At 44.0% G+C, this 24328-nt stretch overlaps 2 protein-coding genes across 2 annotated transcripts in view; one reads left to right on the top strand and one right to left on the bottom strand.

The window, feature by feature from the left end:
- Positions 1–2829: 2829 nt before the first annotated feature.
- LOC128301303 (homeobox protein 5-like) overlaps positions 2830–24328 on the bottom strand; it is a 137259-nt gene continuing 115760 nt past the window's right edge. Inside the window, exons 2-4 of the mRNA XM_053037705.1 lie at positions 18486–18673; positions 6615–7205; positions 2830–4911 (exon numbers count right to left, since the gene is read on the bottom strand). Coding sequence (XP_052893665.1) covers positions 3877–4911; positions 6615–7205; positions 18486–18673 — 1814 coding nt within the window. The 3' untranslated portion in view covers positions 2830–3876. The remainder of the gene's footprint in view (positions 4912–6614; positions 7206–18485; positions 18674–24328) is intronic.
- Positions 17532–18472, top strand: LOC128301304 (venom allergen 5-like). The gene is made up of 2 exons (XM_053037706.1): positions 17532–17690; positions 17756–18472. Exons 1-2 carry the CDS (start codon positions 17532–17534, stop codon positions 18470–18472), a joined length of 876 nt encoding a protein of 291 aa, XP_052893666.1.

Below are 24328 nucleotides of genomic sequence, written 5' to 3' on the forward strand. Positions count from 1 at the left end.
AAATATTTCCATTTACGGGCATCGTTAAAATAAGAAACGAAAGCTAGAATAAATATATTTCTTCCTTTCCACACACACACATTCCCTTTCTCTTTCTCTCTCTCTCTCTCTCTTTCTCTGGGGGCTTAGAAGTTCAGTTCCTTTCCGCTTATATAAATCGCGATCGCCTTTGCGTACGAGCGCAACCGTTACACTATACAGGAAGTAATGCGTTTGCCTACATTTAGGCGCGTTCCATGGACGAACAGCTTGTTTTTCCGGTTTTACAAATTTTCCTACCATCTCCATCCCGCTCCATCCCCTTAAGCCTGTGTGTGTGTTTTTTTTACGGATTTATTTGTGTGTTTTAAAATAATAATCATAATTATAGTACTAATAATGCTACGAATAAACATAAAAATAGCTTTAAAATCGGGTTTTCCTTTTTTCCATTCTTTACGCCCATCCATACTATTAGAAAGATTACACATTCCCAGCCAAGTAGTAGTAGTAGTAGTAGTAGTAGTGGATTCCTGGTGCGGTTCAATAGTTTACTTTGCGTTGTTTAATCCGTAAAAAGTAGTTACACAATTATACAGTATTCGGTAGTTGCATTAATAGTACACATTACTTAGCTAGATCGTACTATTAGTAGTAGCAGTAGTAGTAGTAGTAGTAGTAGTAGTTATTCGGTGTAGTTGAGATAATGAGCAAAACTAATCGTATCCTTTCATTACGTAGACGGGTGCTGTGCATTTGCGCAGCCTTGTGGAAAGTTGTGTGGTGATGGTTCTTTTCATCCTTTTGCTTCTTCGCTTTGCTGTTTGTAATGCTCTTTAAAACTGTTTCTATGTTTGGTTTTATTTATTGTGTCACAGTGAGGAAATATTTCATGAACCCGTGTTTCAGGACATTCGTTTGCTGTAGTTTTGTTTTCCTTGCTCTCTAATTTCGTTCTTGAGGTGAATATTTGTGTGCAAAATGTAGTTTGCAGTGGCGATTGTGTATAGTTGAAGCGGTCGTATTGTTATCTGTTAGTTGGTAATGGTAGCGGCTATTGTTTTTGTTTTGTTTATAAGCGCAGCAGTATCGTCTCATTCCGCTGCGGCTCTGGTAATATTTTGCAATATATTGATAGTAACAGTGTAATGATAGTAGTAGTAGTAGTAGCAGTAGTAGTGCTATTAGTAGCAGTAGTTGCGGTATTTAGGTATATTTTTTTGTTATTATCCTTTTGTTTTCGTGGTTATTGCAGAAAATGTGGCTATTGATTTGATCGTTTCTCGCTCCATCGAGCTCATTTCCTATTGTGTGGTTGGGTAATAGAGTCATTATAGTGCGTAGTTTTGTATAAATGTGTTTACTATCCTTCTGCGTGTTGCTGCTCTTTGTTTCTATTTTAAATGGAGCAACATGGGCTGACGCCCGACAATGTTTTCTGCTTTTGTTTTTGCTTTGCTCGCAGAGTTATTGTTTATGGTTTATGAACATTAAGCTTTGATTGGCTTGCCAGTTGGTTTTTTTTTCTTCATTGTTTAATTTAATTTAAGCTGTCACATTCATTCCACTTTTCAAAATTCCTATATTTGCTTTCGCTTTGCTATCCATTTGTTACAGCAAACAAAAGTAAAAACACATACACGCATGCAAATCTTTTCCCAAACACATCCCCCTCCCCCTTCTCTAGCTACCTAACCTGTCGCCTCAACGCACCCGCCACATATCAAGAGAAAAATTTGATTTACTTAAATAATACAACTTATAACAAATAGAACATTTTTGCTAGATCATTCGTATCGTCACACACGCACAAACACACAAGAAACACGCACACATACACAAAAACGGGCACACGTACACACCTGGCCTCATTGCGTATCATCCACCCTTTCGGGCGATCGTTGCGGGAGAGAGCTGGTTTCTTTCGAACCTCTAAACGCGCCATTCATGTTTCGCTCGTCCGTTTTCATTTATTCATTGGTTTGTTGCACCTGGTAGTGTTTGTTTTTATTTGTTTACGCGCGTACTCGCTCTTTACTAGTGCCGTATTCCATTATCTCACTGCACACCCGACCGACTATAAACATAGGCTTTTCATGTGTTTTTTTGTTTCTCCTTCTTTCGTGTCCTTACGCTTCATCCTGAGCGCTTCGCCTAACGTATTAGTGTTGCACACTTTTGTTTTTTGCTTATGTTATTGTAATATAGGGTTTTGTTTTTTGTTTGTTTTTTGTTTTTACAATATTTTCCTTTCGCAGGAAGCACGCCCTTGCACCCACCCATTTGTCCCTTTTTGCCATCGTTTCGCCGCCCCCTTTATCCTTTTCGCTTTTCGTTCTTCGCTTTTACCTATGGTGTTTGTATTAAAAATCTAGTTATAGCTTAGTTATGCTTAGAAATCTTAAGATACGCGCATAAAATGTACAGCTCGATTCTTTGTTTTTTTTTGTTTGTTATTTATTTTTTCTTCAGGTTTTTTCCCTTTTCATTTTAAATGTTTTCCTCGCTACTCGTTCCCTTCTTCTGTCTCGCTGCTTTCTGCCACTATCCCGTCTAATGTATTTGTTTAACCTCTGCTTAATCCTGCTCGTTAAATTGTTTTCACTGGGCAATACAAGTTCATGGTCAGCAGGCAGCAAATTTGCATCCGATGCGTGTGGTTTACAGCTAATATCTTCTATTTCTTATTTAAGCATTGCATAGGGGCTTAACATTTGACAGCACGTGACACAGGGTCGGTGAAGTTTGCATGGAAAGGAGCATATCAAGTAGATTTACAAACGAAACACAAAAATCATGAAGATTATTTTGAACAATGTACACCATTCACTAGTCGAAAGGTATTACTTTTAATGCCGGTAGCCACACTGAACATCTCAAGTAAATGAGGTCAGGTAGATATTAAAAAGGTTTACCCATTCCATCGAACCAGTCACACAAAAGACACAACTGTTTCAACAACATGGCGTACGGTCAAGGAAAAGGATAGTCAGTGTGTACTGGAAAGCCCAATCGGTCCCAAGGACTGCGCAAATGGCCGCCATGAACTAGTAGGTCGTTAAACTACGAAGAAGTATGATGGAAAGAAAAACATTCCCAGCCGAACACCCAAAGATCGGGGTACGTTGACAAGTCATCCTCTGACACACACGCATATACATATATATATATTCATCTATTTAGATTATTACGTTATTATCAACAATTGCCAAATAGACCGCAGTGGGGGCGGAAATAGAAAGATGGTCCACCCGGATTGAAGCTACAAATGACTAGTATCGGTCCTGTTAATTAAATTATTATGCAACGAATCACACTAACAACACGCACATGTTTCTACAATTTTTCGACCAAACCGATCGTCGGCCAAAACATCGACCTACGGTCGTAACAGTTGTCGTCTATGCACAGCCGAACACAAACAACGTTTAGGTTTGTGGTAAGCTCCAGAAGATGCACATACCTATCAACGTTCGGCAACAGCAGAGTTAAGATTTGTACTTGGCCCTTTGATCGAGATGCAACCCCGCACATTCAAAACGTTCCTTTCCAATGCTCATGACGTTCACCACGCATGCACACGTACACCTTTTCACGTTAATTGCCCCCGTGGGTCTACCGTGACACAACCACACAACACGATACAGCACAATCATCCTTTGTGCTCCGAAGGTGACCCGCCTACATTGCAACACCGCCGCAGGACTCGAAACGCTTCATCACAAATAGTATCACGACATCGATTAGCTAAATAATTGGTACGACTACTAAGCTGTGGACCGACGGAAGGGCGGAAGGAAGGTTGTACAGGGGCGGTGGGGTCAGATCGGTTCAAAGACTGCTGACCGCACTGCCACCGGTTCGTCGTCCACCACCACCACCACCACTTACAGCCGGTCACATCGTGAACGGTGCATGTCCCGGATCGGAACTCGATCCCGAAACGATCGGACCGGTTGTTGATGTACCGGGCACGATCACGTCGACACCGGATTGTCGCACAACAGTAGACGCCAACGGCGACGGGGAGGAGGAGGAAGAGGAGGCAGAGGAAGAGGAAGAGGACGTTGGTGATGAGAGCGTGGCTGCTGACGGTGAACCCAAGGAACTTACAGCCACCGGTGGAGATCGATAGTGTTGGTTGTGATTGTGTATACCGGCACCGGCCGTTGCTAAACTTAAGCCACCGCGACCATCGACGCGAATGTTGCCACCAGCGCTACCACACCCGACGCGATTGTTGTTGACGTGATTGCTACAACCAATGCTGCTACTAACGCTATTAGGTCCATAGGATCCGCTTATGCTACTTATGACGCTACCACTAGCGATGATGCCACCGCCGGCGACGGTGCTGCCGCCGCCGCTGCCGTTGTTGTTGTTGTTGTTGAGACTGCCGGTGCTGGTGCTGTGGCTGGCCGGCAAAACACCCGGATGGGCCGGTGGTTGCAAACCACCGTAGCTAGCAGCGTTCGCCCCTTGATGATTGTTGTTAGTTGTATTACTAGTACCTTTACTGCTACCGGATGAGGAGGAGGTGGAGGAAGAAGAAGAAGAAGAAGAAGAGGACGACGAGGACGCCGAGGATGCCGATGATGATGGAGTAGAAGATTTAGTTGCTTTACCTGGCAAAAACCGGAAAATCTTCTGCAGTTTGTCCACCGATTTCTGCTGACAGGTGGCGCTCCCGCCTAAGCTGGGGCCGGGTGCTGTCGCCGCCAGCCGGCCACCGTCGACCGGTCGTCCGATTGTCTTCGCACCACCGTAATAGCTGGCCAGATCGACCATCGAGCTGGGGTGGCCGGTGCCGATACCGGCGGTCACGGTGGTACCGTGCGTCGTGATCCCACCCGTGGACTGATACTGCACGGGCACATCGCGTACGGTCTTATTCGGTGGGGCTTTTACGTACGTTCGAGGTATTTCCGATTGCTGCAAACGAACGGGAAGAAGAGATACGGTCGGGTTAGTAACGTTTATTGTGTTTTATTTGCAAATTCTTAGTTATGGAAAACGCTTATAGTTCCGTCTAGTTGCCTCGTGTGCTTACAATGCTTCATCTAACTGTCACGTTCCCCTTCTAATGTGAGTGCTTTGTATGAATTTTGAAATTCCATGTTCTCATCTCCACCGCAACTTTCGAACAAAGGAACACGGATCGATAACATGCAAGCACTTTCCTTCCATAACCCTTGCACCTCGTCAGTTGCATCGAGCGTGTGCATTCCGATCAAATCCAATAATGGTGATGAAAGAACGAACGTACGTACTTCAACCGTGGCCCTCTGGTGGGAAAAATACGAACCCGTATCGTAACAATGTTGTTTGGCCTAGTTTTCGCCTTCATACCGCTGTTCCAACCACATCTCACCCCGGACGCTCCCGACCGAAGAAAAAACAATAGTGTCCCGCGGGTTACATAAATGAAAATCCTCGCCTCAGTGTCCTAGTACACCCTGTGGTGTGTGTGTATCGACCGCATCTAACCCATTCCAGTGCTGCAAAAACAAAAAAAACAGCTCAGGGACGATTGGAGTGTGCTTTTCCCATGCAAGAGTCCCGCTTTTCTGTCGCCTTCTGTCGCAATTTATCGTTCCCCCTCACAAGTGGCTGAAGGAATGCACTTCAAGCGAAACAATCGCAAAACCAGGTCAAAAGCACACGAGAATATGTATATGGGTTTTGTGCTGGCCCCGCAAGGGGAGCCACAGGAGCTTAAGGACCGGCGAGCTCTCTGCGACCCGGACACCACATTTACTGGGTCAGAATGTGGGCTTTTTTTGTTTGGTTTTAAAGAGTACTGTAATAAGTTTCACCACCATCGATGCCACGGGTGTGCGCAAGAACGTCATGTGCGCTGGGGGACATTTGAAGAAGTTGGTTCAGAATTTGCAATAACCCGTACACTGGCACCGGGTCCGGCTCGTGTGGTAAAGTTCCTTTTGGCCCACCAGCTGCCGCATGTCTAAGCTTTCTATTGCACTGACGTCCTTCCATTCGCTTTGCACAGCAACCCCGGTACGTGGCGAGATACTTGCAAGCGCTTACATGCACAGTTAACGTACGACTGAGTGGTGCATCGTCGTCGCGGTCGCCGAGCACGTGCATTACTACCGTGCGCCGCCAGACGTCATGCGGGCACATGAATGCCAGCACCGTACGGCGTGATACGTGATGGTACCGTGCTGATGCGGCTGGCGTAGAATGCAAACATCTTAGCAAACACACCGCCGACCGGTGGAAGGATGATTAAATCATAAAGTGGTTGAAGTGATCTGACTAATGGTTTACGATTCCCGATCTCTCGAAACAGTTTACATTACACCGCTTGCGTGCGACCGGATGTCATACTGTCGGTGTATTATTGACAGCGGATTGAGCCATTGGACAGGGTGTGATTATTACGTGATTATTCAATGAATCACACACGTAGACATTACTTAACAGTGAATGGTAAAACAGTACTATTCCGCAAACAATCCGTTTTTATTCGAATGTTTGCGCCTAAATGTATGCAATGTGATTTTTTTATTCGCCTATTAATCCTCAATATGACACTGAATCAACTGTCACCTAACTGACATCTCGAATTTGTACTCGTAGCGTGTATTAAACCACAACGGAAGATACCTTACCTGGCACGGTGTCCTTATTTGCAGATCTCGATCCGGTCCATACTCTCCGTCCGGCAGTGGCACATGGTAGGTGCAGTGCGGGAAGCTGGTGGTGATGGGATTAGTCGTACCGGTGCTACCGATGCTGCTGCTGCCACCGTACGAACTATTGCTGTAGTGTGTTTTGTAGTTGATGCTATTACTGCCACTGCTGCCACCACCGCCCCCACTACCACCGAGTGCGGCGCTCGGTTGATGCGGAATGAGTAGATAGGATTGATTGTGGTTGCTCCGAAAGTTGCTGCTGGTGCTGCTGCTCAGTATCAGATCGCTGCTAAACCTTAGGTGCTGATCCGTCGGTGACGTCTGCTGGTGATACTGGTGATGGTGATGGCGGTGGTGGTTCTGCTGGTTGGATGGTTGATGTTGCTGGGGATGCGATTGTTGCTGCTGATGCTGATGCTGCTGCTGCTGTGATTGCTGCTGCTGTGCCTGCTGTTGGTGATGGAAGCCCGCCCGTTCATTCCTTATTGGTGGTGATCCGATGGAACCGCGGGCAGGAACGCCGAGCCGCTCCATCCCCGCGCAGCCCGGTGACTGTACCGATAGCATCTGTTGGAACCGAGAGCAAAAAAAAATAGGGCGTTAGTCTCGCAGAGGACGCTTCAGCCTAAGGTGTTGGAAAGAAAGTTATTCACAGACAGAACGCTAAAAACGGATTTCGGTGTCTCGATCGGGCCAAAACAGGAACTAAAGTCTCGCCCCAGACAGCTAGACATACAGCCAGTCCAAACCTAATAGGCGCAGGTTCGCCGTGACTCTCTGTACCGTCACGATCGTCTGCGGAATGTGGAGTTGCAGTTGCTGAAGTTGCTAAAATGCAAATGCCCACCGACACCTCCGCTCACACACATACCCGAACCGAAACGTAGATCCATCGGAGCGGTGTACAGTTCTTCAGGTTTTTTTTTTTTTTGCTTTTTCACACCCCTTTCAACCAAACAACCCTGCCCGAGGGGCGGTTGCAAATGTGTAGCGCGGTAATAAACAAATTAATTAATTAATTGCCCAAGCTAATGGAATGCTAATTGATGGCATGAAGGTCCGTGGCCCGTCAGCGGCTTTTGCAAACCGATTTTGCCGATGGCCAAAATTTTATTCCATCCACCCATTGTTTCGATGGGCGTGTGGCGTGACATGGGTAGAGTATGGGGCGCTGTGAACAATCAGACAGGGCAAGTGATAAAGTAATGAGGATTTATGCCGACCGGTTGCGGTGACAGTTTGTTTTATGAATCCCTTTACGAATTGATAATCAATATTTAACAAAATAGGGTGAGATTGGGTTTTTTAACTTCGCCCTACAATTTTGCATTCTTAATTACGGTTACGGTAAAAGTACTGATGAGTGATGTAAATATACTAAACTTACTTTAAAAGGTTAAGTTACACCTTGAGCTAGCATGTTGTAAATTTCATTCGGTGTCACTGGTAATATATTTACAACTACAGGGTGTTTTATTAGTTCGAATACAATTTTTTTATATTACAGACTATTGCAACATCTAATTATAATGCTTCAATACTAGTACGGCTCTAACTTCACATATGCACTTAGCATCGTGATGATATCCTGTCGTGATGATAGCCTTTATGATCATCGGCTGCTCAGTTATCAAAAAATCATTTAAATTTAATAAGGTGTACTATAACTTTTAGATTATTGCCTCCAGTCTATGAAGTCTCTCTGGAGGTGAGCATATCGTTTTCCAGCAGAACGATCACCAGCCCATATGGCAAATTGTGTTCAAACTTGATATCCGAACGATTCATTCGACTTCCTGGTCAGAACTTTGTCGCCTTATGACTGCAAAAAAATGATGTCGATTCACAACGAATGCAAGGTTCAACTTTAAGACGTCTCCACTTCTAAGCTCAATATTGGCTTGAGAGGAATGAATTTATCTCTAGCATATTTAAAATATTAAAAAAAACATATAATATATCATATATCATAGAATTAAAGAATCGTCTATTATTTCAGACCAGAACATTTCATTGGCAACATTATCGGCTTTGTTGGCATATTGGGGTATTATACATGATTATATAGTAATACGTTATTCGACGCTCGAATTACGCGAATACCAAAATTTTGACAATTCTGACAGCCATTTCGTTTGTAAATTTTTTTTTTTGCCAAATTTGAAAATTTTCCTAAAACACTTTATATTTTAGTATTATAAACATAAATTTTGATAAAACACACTCTGATTCCCGAAATAAACTTAAAAATATTAATAATAAATGTGCTTCATAACGCGAAAAGATGAAAATGGATCGCTGAATACTAAATATAAAAAATATTATAAAGGGAATTCGAGTTACGCGAAATCCTCACGCATTATTCGCGTAACTCGGGAAAGGACTGTAAATTAATATTAAATTATATATTATTTAAATTAAAGCGTTTCTGTACTCTTTTTTATGTTTTCTAACTTAAGTTTGTTTCAAAATTGTATTTTTTAAAAAAAAATTGTTTAATTGTTTTTTTTTAATCTCCTCGTGTAGTTAACGGGTGGTACTTATTAACCACCCTGTATATTAGCATTATTAATAAGGCTAATTAAAAAAAAGCAGGCTGCTCACCACGACGATGTACAAAACAATACACTTACAGCATTATCGTACTGCCATAACTCATTGCAGAAATGTTGCCTTTGTAGGTTGGCGGCAGTTAAATCATGTGGTGGAATGCAAAACAGCGCTAACAGCGAAAAATAGCATCGCGAGACAATAAAGGACAGCCAACCGAAAAAAAAACAACACATAAACACACAGCAAATAGGACCGAGAACCTGCCTGCCGACAAGCATCATAACACGGGAAAGCGCTGCGTTTGTGAGCACCATTATTTGCAAGCATTTAATCCTTTGAAAAATGTGCTACAACAAGCAAATGGGCAAAAGGCAGATGAAAGCAAGGGCCAAACAAAAAAGGGGGTTAATTCAAGAAATTGTGTCAAATGTGTGAAAAAGTTGTAGCGGGCGAATTTTTGGGGCGATAAAAATTGAACCCAATTGAGGTACGTCGGTAACAGTTCGTGCACGGTGAGAAATTTCTCGCATCCGTATTTGAAAGATATTTTAAATTGTTCAAGACATGAAGCGCATGCCTTTTATCAAACCCTTCCCCGCTCCTCCCTGCTAATGCTATATTACTTCAATTAAATTGCGATCCAAACAACCTGTTATTAATAACCGGTATGCATGTAAAACGATGCTCGCTCGAACGCAATCAAAACCCCCGTCTCTAATTGATCCAATGCGTCGATGTCTCGATGGCCGCGAAATGCAACATGCAACGGCCGGCAGCGATGCAATTGGAAAGGCGACGAAATCAATTAAAACTCGGGCTCGGGCTTTCATCACACATCGCATTGCGAAAGGGAAATTTTAAACCCACCATAAACCACCAGTGCTACCCAACCATCAGCTGATCACAGTTGCCATTGTAGCAAAATCACTTGTTGAACGTTTTGTTGTACATTGGCGGGTTACACCAGTCACAACCCATCGACGCTGATAATGATGATGATTCGTATTTTTGCTAGGCTTTGCTGCGGCCTATTTCGTGCATATAGTGCCGGGCGATTGCAGGCGCTGCACAATGACATGCATTGGACATGCGGGCCTCCGTGCGTTTCGAAGAAACACTAATTACAGCGTACGGATGAAAGGGAAGAACATTAAACAAAAAAATCCCAAAGTCATATCCTCTCGTGTACGATCGTGTACGGCAAATGGTTCCCGTGATGCACACCACGCACCGGCCGGTCGGTCGAATTGGTGCTGCAAATGTGCATTGAAATTGTCCGTGAAGGACCGTGCCTGCTCGGTTTCATTTTGGATTCATCCGAACTGCAACAACAAAAAAAAGAAGAAGCAGATGGACAATTCAAGGCGAAACACACCATTAGAGCCTGCTCGGCGTCGCTCTTCTGATGCTATTTCCCATCGCTCCCCTTTCCCCTCAGCTTCGCGGCTGTCCTTCGCCGTACCGCTGATTATGCTGATTACTCTCAATTGGGTTTGATAGTGGAATTGGTTCAATGTTGCCATTTATCAGGAAGAAACCACACATTCGCGCAGATAAAATTGAATTTCATGGCAAGCAACGCATACCTTTCCTTTCCACGCACACACATACGCACCCGGAACGAACGAATGCGTGTACAAGCGAAGAAGATCGGGAAAGAAATAAGAGATCGCTTACCGCCGCAATGTGCGATCACTTGGTATTCGGTTGTTGTTGATGTTGAAGGAGGAATGCTGACGGTGGATCGAGGATCCGCCACAACGGTACAATTGTAACTGGGCAAGAAACCGAATGGAAGTCGAACCAACGACCGAGACGGTGAAGGTGATCTATTAAATTCGATCCTCCATTTCTGCGTCCGACGTCCGGGGGAGGAAAGGTGATTTTCCTAACGGGGGTGTTGGTGCATATGCAACGAGGGGTGGAAGTGCGCATTACTGTACGTTGAATGGCTCATGACTACGATCTACGGTGATTTGAGAAGGTTCAGTGGAGGGGAACATGTTAACCCAGGTGTTCCCAGCGACACAAACATTTCTCCACTGCACTTGGCCGACCAATGACAGTGTGAGGAAAAACAGGTAAAGCACGTGTGATTAATCGATTTAACAGAACGGATAGGATTCACTCAGGAATAGGTAACTATTTTGCCACTACTCCATCATGTCGTTTACAGTGGTGGTCAGCAAAGTATATATAGTCTTTAAGCATCTTATATTCAACTCTAGTGGAAGTTATTAATGTTCTGTAAAGTATATAAATAAATAAGTAAAATTATATTTATTGTAATTTTGTCTAATATTATTTATATTGATTGTTAATATCGCTTCCCAATCCATCCGTTTTGGTTTGTTTAGTTGATAGTTGAAAAGGAACATACTCCACATGAAGGACTATGGACGTTTGGTATGGAGTGAGTAATTACTACTGCATGCTATTTTTTAATATCCAAAATTTACCATCTCTAACCTGTTTTTGCTTTTTCCCTGTTTATGTAAATTTCGCCCCCTGGACATTTAAAATAAAATTTTTAATTCAATTTCAATGGAGTTCAATACGAAGTTATACGACTTATTGAGCAGTTAAGATATGTTCTCGAATAGTTATTTGTACTCTTCCATGATCTTAACCTACATCCTTCCATTATAACAATACTAAAGCACTTTAGTGTGGTCTTCATAAAAAGTAAGAACAAATATTATTAAAATTAATAATACGAAATATTTGAAACTTTTTTTGTGTTAAATTATAAAAAAACAGTTTTTTCTGGAATGCAAAATGTTAAATAATGTCCGATTATTTAAAGTAATTTTCGTGAGGAAATAGTCTTATTATAATTAACACTACTGTATGAGGATTCTCACAGAAGACCAAAGACAAGAGGAAAATAAATGGGTGTCTTCATTAACACTAAGGTAATCTAGTCGTAATAGGGATATAAGTCGTTAATTATTAACGAAAAGGCTAAACTATTCTACCACAGTTGATGCATGACTTTTAAACATCTGGTAAATAGTACAAACTCAAAAAATAAACAAATAAACAATAAATTCTATAAATCTATAAATTCCAAAAATATATTACAATTCTTGGAAATTTTTGACGCAATCACCATTAATAAATAATGTCAATCTAATGTTAATACACGTTTTATTGTAGTTTCCTTCATAATGATCTTTGAAAGCCAAAAATAGTTAATAAAATATAAAAAGTTTAATATAGCTAATTGAAAACGCTTTTTAGCAATCCATTAGATCGAGTAATTTGTAAAATACAACAACAAAAAAACAAATGTTATAAAAACGTTCCTTCTGTCACTTCGATTAAATCTATTGCGTGGTTAAACAAAACAAATTATCCCCAATTAAAAGCATTACATTAGACGCAATTTTTTGAAACTGGTACCGACATGACGATTTGCATTGCATCGTCTATTTTTCGTTATAATTATTCACCGAGCAAGAACAATCAAATTGCATTGTCTATTAATATGCACGGTTTGTCGGTGACCTTCACTAGCTTCTTTTGTAAAGATTTTGTTTCTTTTTGATCTGTTGTTGTCCAAAATGGAAAAAAAACGCAGGGACACAAACGGTGACCTACGTCGTCCTAGGGGATGACAAACGGCACAATGATGCATTTTCGGTACACGCATTCAGGCGGCTGACCGCTATCGTTCTGAATTCCAGTTTCCGGCCCCTATGCACAGCCAGCGCTGTCAGCTTTATCTTTCAGACAAATCAGTCACCCCGAACCGGACAGACACGACGACAGTGGAAGAAAGAACAAGCTCTCACCCAGAGATGCAATCGCTATTTGCAATGATTTTTCTTCTTCCCATGCGACGGAAGGAAGAACCCCGAAATCCTGCTAACCAGACCCGGGGTCGGGGACGATCGTCAGAATCGAACGTGGAGCAACGGCAACGAAAAAAAAAAGATAAATAAAAGGAGACACGAAAAGCAAACATACAATTCGACCGAAACAGACGAAATGTTCAACGAGCGTGGCCCGTCTACAGCGTCGTCGTCGTCGTCGTCGTCGTCATCGTCTGGACAGCCACTTGATGGAAGTGTTGCAGCAGGCAGCAGACACACCATGGTGCAACGTGGTTAAACCACACGGCGCGGTCGAAGTTTGGGCCGTGGCGGTCATGTCTGCCAACGGAACGTGCTAAAATGACCGAATCGTGCTGAATTGCACATGCAGATGGCCACCGACGGCAGCGTGCGTCGCAGCACGAGGTGTGTCTGTACCCACCCCCGGTTGCACCTTGCACCCCACGCCATCCCCCCATGCAGGCGCACACTGGTCAACAACCCCTTCGTCGTCGTTGCAGTAGTAGTGACTTTTGCGCTACGTTCCCCCGAACCACACCACACCCGTCCCACCCGGGGTGTTTGCGCACACATTTTGGGGGGATGTTCTGGGATAGGCTTGGACGAATGCAGGGAACTGCTTGCTTTTCGACTGACAAAGCGCAAATTTAAACCCAGACACTACACACCGCACGCCTCAAAGTGCTCCATTCAAACGATTGCGCCTCCCTGCCCCCCCCCCTAAACCGAAAACGGGGGGGGGAGGGCAGTGGCGTTGGGTGGGCACACATTTCACACACAGTTGCCAGACAGAGTTTGAGTCAATAAACATGCAACTTTTATTGTTGCTATTCGTTCGATATACAACCTTTTTTTGTTCGGCCCCCCGAGTGCGCCCCTGCTTTGTGCGAGATGCAGGGGTTTCTATGCTTGAGAACAACGCAACAGACGGAAATCTTCCCCCAAAAAAAAAAAAACGGAACACCGAAACCACAAAACATGACATTTTCGTTGTTTCCATGGTGGTCGGATGACCCAACGGTTTGGTGTATAACGACGTAGTGATGCGTCGGGTGCATCAATTTATTTGGCATAGTTAAATAACAATAAGCTTAAACATGCTATAGATTAGTGATTAATTAAGTGCCAGAATAAATTCTTCGCACAATTTCGCGCCTTATGCTGTACGATTAGATAAAAGGTGGCTCGCTAGTTTGCGAAGAAGATCACCACCGGCACTGGAAGATTTATCGACGACCACACACTATTCGAAAAAACGGAATTGCACAGCCACAGTCACACCCGGGGATCGCATGAAAACGAACTCGATAAAAATAAATGGCAATTCATAGCAGTTTAAACGAGCGGATCCTAACGAGACGAAGAAGAATGTTCAACAACCACCACGGCAATAAAATGGTCTGGAACGTTACATCCCCGCGCGCCGATCTTTAGCGATCGAAGAAGGCTCGACCTCAAGTGTGATGTATCGTGTTCCACAGCGGACCTGTACCGGTTTGTTGTTTCGCTCGTGTGTGCGATGATCGATGATCGTAACACCACATCGGCGGATCGGCGGACAGGATGTGCAACATGCACAGATAAACATGTTCCGGAAAGCGGACGGTGTACGGACCGGGGGTATTGGGGGTAACATGATCGCCCAACTGCGCCCACCTGCCAGGCCAAAAGCGTGGATCCTCGGGCACTGGCGAAACGCTGGCGAATGTGGGTGTTGTGACGGTTTGTAGTGTCGCGATCGCGGTAACGTCTCTATTTCGCGGGTTTTCTTTTTTGTTTTGCTTTATTTTGTGAGGTGTGACTTCACAAACCGGTCAATTTGACCGTACCGAACCTGGAAGGTAAGGCGCAAAACCACAGGTTGACAGTGAACGATGATCTTGGGCAGAATAAATGGCTCACAATTGACGATACCGAAAAAAAACTACCTTGATCGTGTGTTGCGTAATGGGGGAAAAGATCGAATTGAAACTGTACACAACTTTTCAGCTCAAACTAAATTGTTAACAGGTCAGCTGATAATTGTTTGGCCTAACATATAGATCGCTCTAGTAGATTTAAATCTATTTCATATTTAGTTTGTACCAACCTTCAAACGAATTCTGTCCAAATTTGACGGCACTCGGACAATAACCTAATGAGCTAGAGCATTTTGTGTGACGCAACTTTTGTGTTTTGAGTAATCATGGAAAAGAAGGAATTTCGCGTGACGATAAAGTATTGCTTTTTGAAGGGGAAAAATGCAGTCGAAGCCAAAAAGTGGCTTGATGAAGAGTTTTTGGACACTGCTCCACCAAAACCAACCTTAAAATTACGGTATGTTAAATTTAAATGTCCAAAAGATAATGATCTGGGACGAAATCTTTTCTCGGATGAAGAGGTGATCGCCGAAACTGAGGCCGTTCTTGAGGCAAAGGACAAATACTACTACAAAAATGGTATCGAAAAATTGAAAGGCCGCTATAATCGGTGTATCACCCTTGAAGGGATGTATGTTGAATAAAAATAAATAATTTTGCAAAAAAAAGTGTTTTACTGCCTTCGGTCAAACAATTAACAGCCCACCTGTTATTATCCCATAATTTTCTATTTTCTATTCATCTAACTCGATGTATAAATTCTCAACCTAACAAAATAAAACAACTAAGTACTATTAAATGAGCTTCATTAAACTTTAACGCCCTCTTCTGTAAGAAGCTCTTGTGAGAAAACTAAACACGCGGTAAAACACTCGCGGTAAATATTATTGCAAATGCCGCTTCTTCTCCTCATCAATCTTGAACTGTTTATTAATATCCCATTCCAAAACAACAACAAAAAACAACATTGCAATCAAATAAAGTAAAGCCATGGTAACACTTTCGCAAAAAAAAACCCACCCACCCCTTATGTATCCCTATCCTTGACCCAGTAACGTCCATCAACCAAGTCGACAAACAATCGTCCCTTTTCATCCATCGCTTCTCCCATTGAATGCAAGCCCGGTTCATGGAGACGCCCGGTTGATGGAAAGCACCACCACATTTTCGCTGTCATTCAGTTTGTCGCCACTAACGCACATTGCCGGGGGATGACCCACCCGACGTTCAATCACTCCGGCCTCTTGTGATCTCTCTCGGCCCACAGCAAGACATGAGTGAGTGCGAAAATATACCCACAAACAAGGAGTAAAAGAGGAATGATGCCTACCCGTGGCCCACCCCCAAAACCCGCATCTACCATCGATGGGTTTAAAAGGTATTCGGGATGGCAGAAGAAAACTCTACCCACCGGTACGTGGTTGCACGTAAAGCGATTTATTTATTATTCAACCACCCATCAAAATACTGCCATCGTTTTTAATGCGAGCAATTAAAATTAGCCTTTTGCCATCGCGCTGCACGCTCGGGCCAATGGGTTTTGTCACTCGATTATTGCATCCACATCACATCGGGACGGCAATGGCAGTGGGAATGGGGGGTTGAGATCGTGATGGTGCATGCATTTTTTTATCGTTGGATGTGTTGATGTTATTTTGTTCTGTGCTTGCGACTTTCGCTTTCGCTTGGAACATCCACACCACACCAGAGTGACCTGCTTTAATATGTTTATTTATTTATGTTTCTTTTTTTTTGTTTCTTTTGGTGTCACACCCATCCCCACGAAGAAGGAACGGGCTGTACGATAAAGGGAACAAGTGTGAGAACTGTCCAACGTAGTGTCGCGTTTTTTTTTTCTTCTTGCTCATCGCGTTGTTCGTAACTTGGTCGACTATCATCGAACAGCAGTTCCCAGAACAGCATGTTGGCAAGTGTCACAAGTGTCCACCCAATGGCGTAGCCACGTGTGATGGCTAGTTCTGTGGGTGCTTCTTTGTGGGGCAAGGTTTGTTTTCGGTGCAATTGTTGACTATGACTATGAAATTTGTCCAACGAACACAACCATTGGAAAGCGGTCGCCGGGAAATACGACGCCAAGTAGGTCGTGGTGTCGTTTATGCGTCTCCAGCGTCCAAACAAGTACAGCGCGTAATAACTTTCGCAGAAGTAAATGGAGGCAAAATAGTACATTCACCAGTATTAGATTTCATCAGCTGTTTATACACAGTTACAGCAGTTTATATACAGTTTAAAACAGTTTAAATAATTTTTGATACATTTTCTTGTATGAATTATATTCAGCAATAACGTTTTGAATCGATCAAGCAGTACATTGACATATCTATTTACTATTTGGGAAAAATGATCACAATTTTAAAATTTTTGAAACAAAAAAAAGAACTGGTTTCGATATTTTGTTTTGTAGCTTAGAATTTTCTGTTCAATTTCATAGGAAAAAATATTTTTCCATGAGAGAACAAACGTCATTTTATCTCAACATCAAAGGAGTCTGCGCCTTGACAACGGTGAAGTTTGCCCACTATTATTTGAGACATCTGTCATCTGACATCTGACATAAGAATTGAGTTTGTGAGCCTATTTCATTGTATGAAGCCTCCTGTCGTAGGAAATTCTTAAAGAGAATGAGTTTTCTTTCCTTTATCTGGATAGTTTCTGTAATTCTCCAATTAACTGCCGGAGAGACAGAACATCATCTCAGCTCAATATTTCTTGCAGGTACGTACAACAACTATTGTCAGCTGGAATGTCCCGGTGCACCGCAACACACACTTTGCGAAAGCGTAAGTCCTATTACTTTGTTCTTGTAATCTTCAAGCTTAACTTATTTTCCAACATTAAATTTTAGCCATCTGCTACAAAATCATTGGAACAGTGTGAAAACTTCCAGCAATTGCTCGGAAGTCCTGAGCTGTGGACGAACCTTCTGAACGCACACAATGGCGTCCGCAATCGGTATGCGATGCGTCGCTCGATAACCAACATGAAGAAGCTCGTGTGGGATGACGAACTGGCCCGCATGGCTCGGTTACATCTTGCTTCCTGTCAACGGTACCAGCACGACCCCTGCACGCTTCTCAGCAATCCAAACGTCTACAGCCGGGACTATCGAAATGTGCGTCAGAGCAAAGCGTTCGTGATCGAGCGCTACCTGCCAAAGTACTACGCCATCGATGTCCTACGCAGGTGGTACCTGCAGAAGGATGAGACACCGCCCCCGAAGGTGACGGGCGCCCATCAGCTGCAGCAAGTGGCGCTGAACAATTTCACCCTATTAACCTGGGCCGGTCTCGAGCGGGTGGGTTGCGCCGCGGCCAAGTACCGCGATGGATTCCAGCTGGTGTGCAACTACTTTCCCTTCTACTCGCTGGCCGAACCGAGCGCCGAGCTGGGCCGACCGGCAACCCGCTGCCCACGAACATTCCCTCTGCGCAGCAAAATCTTTGACGGACTGTGCACGTTCGAGATGGACGGTGGCATGCGTTGGAAGCCGTCGAGCCTGGTCTGGCTACCGTTAAGCTTGCTCTGTCTGCGGCGAATGGGGGCTGGTGGGTTAGGCCTCTAGTGCAGATACTTACGGGTACCGGCAGGTGGTTCAAGTTGGCGTTTAGAGGAGCAAGATCGTCGGCGATAAACTGGATCGGCAGTGTCAGCGCTTCGGTGGTTGCTCGCGTGGTGGTCGTCGCACGCAGGCAGCGAAACACTCCGAACAGACCGAGCACCAGGGCGCAAATCACTGAGAACGACACCAAGCCGTAGATATAGCCTGAAACAAGAGAAAATTGCATTTTCTAGTTAATATATTTGCGTATCATAAACTCCCGGGTGTGTAAGCATTTTTTGATGAAAATTCTTCAAATGTACTAAAAGTGTACTAAAAATTGAGAAAAGTCATAATTCATATCAGTTGGAAAGTGTGAACTTCAAAATGCATTTTTTTGATGAAAATTCTTCAAATGTACTAAAAGTGTACTAACAATTGAGAAAAGTCATTATTCATATCACTTGGAAAATTGAACTTCAAAATGCATTTTTTTATTAAAATTCTTCAGATGTACTAAAAGTGTACTAACAATTGAGAAAATTCATAATTCATATCAGTTGAAAAGTTGAACTTCAAAATCCATTTTAGCATCAAATATTGATTCATAAATATCAATTCCATATTAATATTACATCAACTTGTTAATACTGGTAGACACTTTAATTTTAGTACAATTAATAGAGGGTATATTTAACTGCTGCTCACATGTCTCCTTCACAGACCTTCACGGCCTTCAAATGAGTGTCCCTGGGGCGATAATAAACGCTGGACAAGTTAGAACCATTTAAAGCGTTATGTGTGTTGTTCGATAAACCAGCACCGATAATGGGTAGCCCCATCAATGAAACAGACACCACCAGGGGCCCCCGGCTGCTGCACCGACCGACGGCTATCAACTGTGTGGCCAGCGTGAAACAAATTGATACCTATCTCACGCACGGCGATACGGCGGCAAACTGATCAACTAATAGCGACCGGACACAGCGCCGACCTTAGAATCTGTGCCGGCGACATATACTGTTTGCGGCGTTTGCCTAGTTATTCCCGCTAGTAACAGGCGGTCATCTCACAAAGTGGCGACATCATCCAGCGTCCCCACGGCTCGCGCCCGGGTGACGATGCGGTCAAGCGAACCCAAAATTAACACACCACCCCAGTGTCCCCAAACACTCCCCCCCTGATAGCGCCGATACGCAACGATCGGCAGCATGAGCCACCATCATTATCATCAGGGCCGGTACTAATCGGTTTTGTCTGTGGCGTGCTACGATTTCTAATGGCCGCCTGTCTGTGCCTTTCGGTTATTTATTCGCATAAGTGTGTGTGTTTCGGGGGAGGATTTCACTGCCCTTTTCGCTTCTGTATGTGCCCACCCTCTAGCCCACCCGTTCATTCGATGCCTTCACACATGGCGTAGGTTGGAAGCGATAGTGAGTCGAGACGACGGCACAAAACCGCCTCATCAGACATCGCCCGGCTCCCCCCCTTTGGCAAAAAGAAAACAAAACAGAAAAAAGTATTGAGGATCGTCTCGTCATTCGTCGGGGCCGAATAGGAGCTGCAATCGAATGAATGTGCATCATTGCCATCCACTCTGCCCGCTGCCGGCCTTTTCCCGCCTACCACAACTCGCCGCGGGAACTCGTCCGTGATGCACACGACGTAATTATCATTCCGACGTGAAGTGTTGATTTTGCTATTTGTGCTTCGTTTTTTTCGCGTGCGTTCCTCTTCATTCTGGTGTCTGGTTGCTGACGCTGCGCTACTGTGGCTGCTACCGTGCGCTGTGCGATGTCTGTCCTCTAGATCACCACACCACCGTGTACCGTATTCCGATTACACACGACCCACGAAACCAACTCGTCAACTGCATTTAAACGGATGTTTTATTCTGCCATGCCAAAACCGATCGAAAATCGAGCCCTGCGCCGATGGGAGCGGCAGTAACGGGAGTGCGGGCACACGCCGCACCCGGCCACCACAACGCGTCCGCCTTTTATCTCATATATCCTTACCATAAGGAGAGGCTCATAAAAACAAACGCAATACTGGTCTGTTTGGAGGGGCATATTTGGGCCCCTCCGCTTTGTACGCGCTGTCTGTCGCATTAAAACGATCGGGATCGGGATGAGGAGGGGTTGGTAAAGTTGATAAGATAAGGTGCGCGCACGCTCCGTTCCACTTTAAAGCTCACTGCTCACGCACAAAATTCAAGACGCAAATGTAGAAAAAGTCTCCCAAAGTCTAATTTTTTTTAAATAGTTTAATAAAATGGAAAGAAGAACATTCGTACGATTATTGCACGAACAATCGGTGGCGTTATTTACTATTTTTAAATTAAAATGTTCTAAAAACTTCAACAAAAACCCTCCGCTAACAGAAGCGTTACTGAGCGATGATTCACATGACGTTCGTTCTGACGTAAGGCGTAGATAAATAGTGAGTAAACTCAAGCACCACCACCCCGCCGAGGCCACGTACGCTGGGTGTGGGGAAATTCTTTACACGGGGAACACTTCCACATCCAGCAGACGACGCTTTACTTTGGTGAACGTAATAGCCTGCGTACATACTGCTGGTGTCGCTTATCATCGACTGGGACTTCTATTATCGACCGTCTGATGACGTGTGTGCCCGTCCGATTCCGAGCAATCGTTATTCAGCGATCGATCGAACACCAATATCGGAGCAGGGACATGTAAAACACGTGTACGGTATTGCCCATTGGTATTTATGGTATCTGTCTAGTAGTATCACGATAGTAGAAATAAATTTAATAAAGCATGTCCTGCCCTGTTAATGGCGAAAAGTGTATGTTAACAGATGGGCTGATAATTGTTTGGTGCTTGTGAAAGTAAAACACTTTTTTTGTAAAACTATTGTTTTTGTATCCTACATACGTCCCTTCAAGGGCGATACACCGATTATAGCGGTCTTTCAATTTTTAGATACCCTTTTTGTAGTAGCATTTGTTCTTTACCTCAAGAAAGGCCTCAGTTTCGGCGATCATCTCTTCATCCGGGGAAAATTTCGTCCCAGCGAGCATCCTTTTGAGATTTGAGAAAAGGCATTAGTCACTGGGGGTCAGATCTGGGCAATATGGTGTGTGGGGAAGCAATTCGTGGCTTAATCCTTGATTTTTTGCCATTGTTTTAACTGATTTGTGGCACGGTGCGTTGTCTTCTTGGAACAAAACTTGATTTTCTTCAAATGTGATCGTTTTTTGGCGATTTCGTCCTTCAAACGCTTCATCTTTCAGTCGTTGTTAATGGTCTTTCCTTTCTCAAAATAATCGATGAAGATTATTCCTTGCAAATCCCAAAAAACTGACGCCATAACCTTGCCAGCTGATTGTTGCGTTTTCCTCCGATTTGGAGCAGGTTCATCGCGTCCAGTCCACTTGGATGATAATTTATTGGACATTTTAATTTAACATGCTGTAATTTTAAGTTTGGTTTTGGTGGAGCAGTGTCCTAAAACTCTTCATCAAGCCAATTTTTGGCTTCGACTGCATTTTTCCCCTTCAAAAAGCAATACTTTATCGTCACGCGAAATTCCTTTTAATCCATGATTACTCAAAGCTCAAAAATTGCGTCACACAAAATGCTCTAGCTGATTAGGTTATGGCCCGAGTGCTGTCAAATTTGGACAGAACTCGTTTGAAAGTTGGTACAAACAAAATATGAAATAGATTTAAATCTACTAGAGCGATCCATGTGCTAGGCCAAACAGTTATCAGCCGACCTGTTATGAATAGATTTAACTCAATACAAAATAAAAGATTTTCTCAATTAAATTAAATCGAAAATGAAGACGGACTACGAGCGCTTTTGCTGCCGAACAACCACGACCAAAGCTTCGTTCGGAAAAGCTTTTCAATAATCGTCCAGGCGCACACATTTCAATGGAATCCAATCACATTTCAAACTGAGAGAAAAGAAAAGAATATTCCCCGACAACCGGGCGAAGTATTTGAATGATATTAATGCTTCACTTTTCGGCGGCTCGATAATCCAAAACTCCAAACCCTACCGCCGTGTCGCTCGGCTAATGTTTTCTTCTCCAGACATACCACAGATGCTTTGCCAAAAAGCTCTTTATAGCGTTTTTTGAGGTTTTCTTCATTAATTTTTAGGTTCGTCTGGCGGTTATCGTCACCGGCAGCACGGGTCTAAGTGTTTGCTTTTTGTGCCAGCAGTTCACTGTCACTGTCAGCTGCTGGAGAACGATTCAATTTATTTTGCCGAATTATGGAGAACAGGGCGACAAGGACGCTACCAGCCTGGTGCCAATGGTGACTCCCTTGCACCGTTGCATCGTGCAGACGGGAAAGAATGCACCGAACGGCTTTTGCCGGGGAATCGAAAATCGACGAGCGCACAATAAACGGTGCAGGATGTATCAATCTTGCCGGTCTTGACTGGTGAGGTGATGTTTGGCATTTGCGCGCCACATCCGGCGACAGTGTGTGGGTGGTGTCCGTCCCGCCCGTAGCACAAACATTCTTCGAGACAGATTTTCGACCTGCTTGTTAAGCAAATATTCAAATTTCTAACGTTTATCGCCGTGAGGGATTAAATTAATTGCCCGTCGTAAAAGCCGAACTGATACAAATTGCCCCCAGGAGTCAGCCACGATCGACAGACTAAGCGAGACCGAGCGGTGGAGTTTAGGGGTGGGGAAAATGGAACATGAACAGAAAATGTCACCAGAGCCAGTGCCAGAGACCATCGGAAAGGTGCTATAAAGTGCACTTTTAAACGGCCGTTCTTTTTTTCTCTCTCTCTCTCCTCTGCCTGTTTCTAACCGGACACAGCTCCGACTGCTCAATCTTTGCACACGATCGTTTCGAAAGTCGATAGATGGCAGATATTAAAGCGATGGGCATTATACCGTGTATCACGCTTCTGCCAACCCGTCCTGCCCCACTGGCATTTGTGTTCGGCCAGACAATTGATTTGCTTTGGGTTTCTGAACAACGCAAGAGATAGAAAAAAAATCCTTGGAGAATGCAATGCGGCGCATGCGCTTCCGAAACCCATCACGCGGCCTATGAATAAAATTCGTTCGCATTTAGACAGCATTTTTGCCGACCCACCGGGGCCTGGAGAAAAATGAAACAAACGAAAAAAAAAACCCTGACCTCCCGCAAAAAACTGCTTGAGGCGGTCGGGAAAGAACGCGCGTTCTACTGCTGCCAGTCATAACGACGTTGGTGTGCGTCCTTGTGGGACACACGGCCCACAGCGTGGTTCTCCCAGATCTTGCGTCCTATCTTTGCATCTTTATTGCCATTTCTCCCTTATGTATGCCTAGCCGGCGTGTTCCCGTTGGGATTCTATCGTACGGGGAGTGCAAAATCCATTTGCACCATCATGCTGTCTACCAACCGGCAGAGTTCTTCTTTTCATCACGAACGACGCCACATCCCCGGGAACACACTGGTGGTGAAAAAGCGCAGATGAGCACTGCTTGAAAGCACCGAGAAGCAACCCCGCAATGGCAACCTGAAAACGATGCCAGCTACAGAAAACGGTGGCTAGACTGGCGGATTACGGCGCGGGCATAAAATCGATATTTAGGTCGCGAAACTTTTCTTCCCGTGGCAGACGAACGCCACGACAGCGACAGTGACGGAACTAGCGAGCGTAGGCAGTGAAAAAATCTCCAGCACAGACGACAACCCAATCCGTTTTGGTGTTCGACCGTCCCCAGTTCAAAGCAGCAGGTTTATGTAACATGCAGAAAATTACGATATGTTTATGCAAGTACTTTTGCATTAACATCACTTTAACCTTATGAGAAATTATAATTCAAATACTTAGTTAAGTAAATAAATTATAATCATAAAATATTTCGAAACGGTTTGTAGAAATA

Source organism: Anopheles moucheti, chromosome 3 (genome assembly GCF_943734755.1).
Source record: "Anopheles moucheti chromosome 3, idAnoMoucSN_F20_07, whole genome shotgun sequence".
In the NCBI taxonomy this organism is placed as follows: domain Eukaryota; kingdom Metazoa; phylum Arthropoda; class Insecta; order Diptera; family Culicidae; genus Anopheles; species Anopheles moucheti.

Coding starts and splice junctions, on each gene's coding strand:
- LOC128301304 (XM_053037706.1), top strand. CDS start 17,532: ATGAGTTTTCTTTCCTTTATCTGGATAGTTTCTGTAATTCTCCAATTA. Junction 17,691..17,755: donor AACACACACTTTGCGAAAGC/GTAAGTCCTATT, acceptor ATTAAATTTTAG/CCATCTGCTACAAAATCATT.